Below are 4,306 nucleotides of genomic sequence, written 5' to 3'. Positions count from 1 at the left end.
ACAACTAAAATAAAATCTTCTAATTCATTCTAAAATATTTTCTTCCTTTTTTTCTCTTTAAACATCACTTAATTTCCTAGTCCTTTTTAGGTTCCTTTCTCTTCATTCTTATCTTTTATTCTCTAAATTCTTTCAAACTTAGGTGTTCTTTTATTCTCTAAATTCTTTCAAACTTAGGTGTTCTTTTATTCTCTAAATTCTTTCAAACTTAGGTGTTCTTTTATTCTCTAAATTCTTTCAAACTTAGGTGTTCTTTTATTCTCTAAATTCTTTCAAACTTAGGTGTTACTTTACGGTAATTGATATGCACTCTCTTCTTTAAGATAGAAGATTCAATTCCTACCCCATATAATTGTTGTACTAAAAACATAAAAAAGATTATACAGAATTTGATACAATGTCGTACTAATACCATAAAAACTTCATGGTAGATTCATACATATTTGGATTTAAGAGGTTTCATTTTATTTTTTCAAATTTAGAGTATTATCTTGATGATTTTGAGTTTGAGTGTTACTAAATATTACAAATCTAGTTGAAATAACTTATTTTCAAAATTATTATTATTATTATTATTTGTTTTATAAATTTTAAAGGAAAAGACATTTGATCTATATCTTCATTAAAATTTTCATTACCATTTATTCTATAGAATTTTTTAAAAAACAAAGTCTCTACTAGAAGGCAGGAATTTGAACAGAGCACGACTTCAACTGAACATTCTCAATTGGCAGCTTATCTTGAGGAAAGTCACATCCACCACTTTTTGCTGCCTTAGCCAGTGGAGCACATGGCGGCGGATCCACATCACTACTAAATCCCTCAACTTCTGTACAGTTCCACTGCAACTTTTTAGGCTTCTTCGACAATCCAATCTTCACATTCGAAATACAAATATCCGTGAATGGATCTCCCGATATCCCTGCCAAATTCGCCGACATATTAACATTCTCAGCCACCACGTCTCTGTAATTAATGTTCTTAATCACCGGCAATGCTGAGGGATCAAACTTGTCATCTGCATGTGACTTGTAGTCTCCAGTCATCCAGAAGACGTATTTCATCGTGGATAGAAACATTCTTCGGATGAAAATGTCCTTGACGAAACCACCTCGTCCGCGAGCGGTTTTGATTCTGACAGCAGACTGTGTATTGATTGCAGTGACGTTTTTGATCCTGACGTTGCGAATTCCGCCACACATTTCGCTACCAAGGGCGATACCTGCAGAATCTGGTGATATGCAAGTGAGGTGGCGAATGACAAGGTCCTCGGTCGGCATTCCGAACTTGATACCATATTGGTCCCATCCGCTCTTGATGGCAATGCAATCGTCACCGGAGACAATGTAGCAGTCTTCGATTCGAGTGTTGGAACAAGAATCTGATAAATCGAATAGAGAATTTGGGAGAGGGATTGACAAAGAAATGAACCCTAAGGTTTTAAAGGTGAAGAAGAAGGGAACCTGGATTGATTCCGTCGGTGTTGGGTACGGTAACGGGAGCCAAGATAGTAAGCTCTTGGATAATCACATTTCTTCATTTTCACTCAACCAAACCCAACTAGATTAAAAATAAATCATAATAATATTATATTATATATATATATATATATATATATATATATATATATATATATATATATATATATATATAATTTTAGTTGGAATGATTTGAATGGTATATTATTACAAGTTTTAACTTTTTTTTTCTTTTCTTTTTTTCTTTTTTTCTTTTTTTTTTCTTCTTTCAAGTCTAATCCTAAAATATAAGTATAATGGGATTGAAGTGAAATAGTGAAACCTGCTATAAATCGGATGGACAAACCAAGAAGGTGAGTTGATCAAAGTGAGATCCGAGATCTGGATTTGATCAGAGTACATGATCTCGATCACATATGGTCGTGTTACCTTGAGCTCCCCTTTCTTAAATTTTTCCCACCAAGAAGATCCCTGCCCGTCGATTGTACCGTTGTTACCTACACCATGTGACCAACCCAACTTTATTTTCTACATAAATGTTTTTGTTATGTTTTCATTTACTTTAATTTTTTTTTATTTAATTCTAATAGCACAGAAGCCATTATAATTTTCCAAACCATTTAAAAAAAAAAATAGAAGGTGAAAAAGTAATAGAAAAATAATCACCTGTGATAACCACATCGGTGAGATTAGTTCCAAAGATGAGGCTGCTGTACCGTCCACCGGGAGCATCTCTTCCTCTTCCATAAGATGGGAGAACTTCCACAAGTGGCCATTCTGATTCATTCTGCACTTAAGAGGAACAAATTTGACTCATTTATTTTGGATTGAAGTACTTATAGATTAAAGTACTCAAATCACCACTCCCAAAGTTAGCTTTATAAAAATAAAATACTCGATAGGTCGAACCTTGGATGCAAGAATTTTTGCTTCTTTATCGATAAAAAGTGTGAAATGGCTAGTCAGATTAAAACTTCCAGTCAACCATTTCCCCGGTGGCACGATCAATTGAGCACCACCATCTGCCGTGAGTGTGCTGAGATGTTCAATCGCTTTTCGGAACGCGTGAGTATTTGAAGTTACTCCGTCACCGACGCCGCCAAACTCTGTCAGCAACGCCGAGTGTTTTCGGCAATTGATGGCCTGAAATTTCAGAGAGTTCGAACTTAGACGTGGATTCATAGCGTCCACTGTGGCTAAGCTCACCAATGCTAGTACAATCACGGCTGAGATTCTCACCGCGGTAACCTGCCGAACAAAATCACAGATGATTCAGTCTCTTTTTGTTTCTCGATAAAATAATGTTGAAAACGACAGTTAGGTTTATTAGTTCATCTTTGTGTTGGTTACATGAAAGAAACAAAGTTTTTCAATCAACCAATCTCGATTTTGAACAAAAACTCATAATCATTTTAAGAAATCGGAAAGAAAAACCAATGAAAAGTAGAATAACAAGTCAAGCCCACACCATCAATAGAATGAAACAAAGAAAAAAAAAGTGAAATTCAAAGAGAAAGAAGAAGAAAAATTACATTGCTTTTTGTGGGTTTTGGAAGAAGTTCCATGATTAATTTTCTTGGTGAGTTTATGATTTTTAGATTAAGGGGGAAAATGATTTTATAGGATAATAGGAATAAAAAATAAGAAAGGGATTTATTACTACTATTATTACTTTTCTTTAAGGGTGAAAATTTGGGTGGTAAATGAAATGGTTGGATTGATTAAAAATATTAGCTCAACAAACTGTTTAGGAAAATATAACGTGCAAAGAAACATAATAAGTGATCGTTTTAAATTCGGCGAGTTTTTGTTGTTTGTTTGTTTTTTTTTTAATTATTTTATATGTATTAGAGTGTTAAAATAGTTACTCCAATAACAGGATCAAACCAAGTAAACTAAATCAGTATTTAAAAACAAATTAACAAAGGTTTTCTATATTAGTAATTTTTTTATTAAATTTTTTTTAGTAAATTATTCGAACAACTCGAATCAACCGAATATTTTATGGTTAGATTGGGCGAATTCATTATTTGATACGGATTTATTGGATTGAAAAAGTTTACTATCCAAAAAATTAAATTAGGTCTAAGACATGTTCAATTCAAAAGAATTGTTTGTTTAGTTTTAAATGATATTTCTATATTGATTTGATTAATCTCTAATTAAATCAGTTATTTATTTACATGACTTGAATATGGGGCGGAAATCTCTTCAAATATGGTAAGTATAACTCAATATTAATCTCCATTTATTCTTTTGATATTTTTGTTAAAATTTTCTTTTATATTTTTTTATTTATTAAGAAACTATTTAATATGGAGTCATTATCTAATATAGAAATTAGCTATTTTTTTTATCAATAAATACTTATTATTAAGTAGATATTTGAAATTTTAATGCAAATCCTTCTAAATAAACAAAATATAGAATGAATATATGGTAAATTTTTTACATTTAAAAATAAAAAGGATGAAAATTAAAAAAATGTATAGGTATGTGCTATATACAAATACATAACATATAAAACCTCCGACTCAAGTCCTACAACATTCACATCCACTAATCGTGGTCACACCCATGGAAGCTACCTTGGTTCCTCTAACAATCAGCGAGGTCGTTCTTATTCCCACAAAAACAACTCTTCCAATTGAGGATGAACCCACTCAAGTTAGGGTCGTCGACCACCTCACTGCCAAATATGCCGCAAAGAGGGCCATTATGCTGACCGCTGTAACCAACGGTATGTTCGACCTGATTCTTCTCATGCTCACCTTGCTGAAGCCTTTAACACGTCATGTTCTATTGCTGGACCCGATGCTGCTGATTGG

The 4,306-nt window shown here is 32.8% G+C and overlaps 1 protein-coding gene across 1 annotated transcript; it reads right to left on the bottom strand.

Moving 5' to 3' along the window:
• Positions 1–677: 677 nt before the first annotated feature.
• Positions 678–3,043, bottom strand: LOC111783859 (putative polygalacturonase). The gene is made up of 6 exons (XM_087120872.1): positions 3,011–3,043; positions 2,388–2,726; positions 2,145–2,265; positions 1,801–1,975; positions 1,464–1,534; positions 678–1,381 (listed from the first exon to the last, which is right to left on the bottom strand). The coding sequence occupies exons 1-6, from the start codon at positions 3,041–3,043 to the stop codon at positions 678–680; spliced, it is 1,443 nt and encodes a 480-aa protein (XP_086976998.1).
• Between the last annotated feature and the right edge of the window lie 1,263 nt (positions 3,044–4,306).

Source organism: Cucurbita pepo, unplaced genomic scaffold, assembly GCF_057944985.1.
Source record: "Cucurbita pepo subsp. pepo isolate OVF unplaced genomic scaffold, ASM5794498v1 scafford_3, whole genome shotgun sequence".
Lineage (NCBI taxonomy): Eukaryota > Viridiplantae > Streptophyta > Magnoliopsida > Cucurbitales > Cucurbitaceae > Cucurbita > Cucurbita pepo.
Note: the sequence above shows the minus strand (reverse complement) of the source record. Positions and strands in the feature narration are given on the sequence as shown.

What these genes read in the sequence shown, in the direction of transcription:
- LOC111783859 (XM_087120872.1), bottom strand. Translation starts at nt 3,043, where the DNA reads ATGGAACTTCTTCCAAAACCCACAAAAAGCAAT. An exon ending in CACCGATGTGGTTATCACAG is followed by an intron (nt 1,976 to 2,144) that starts GTGATTATTTTT and finishes CACATGGTGTAG; the next exon opens with GTAACAACGGTACAATCGAC. An exon ending in CACCGACGGAATCAATCCAG is followed by an intron (nt 1,382 to 1,463) that starts GTTCCCTTCTTC and finishes TCGATTTATCAG; the next exon opens with ATTCTTGTTCCAACACTCGA.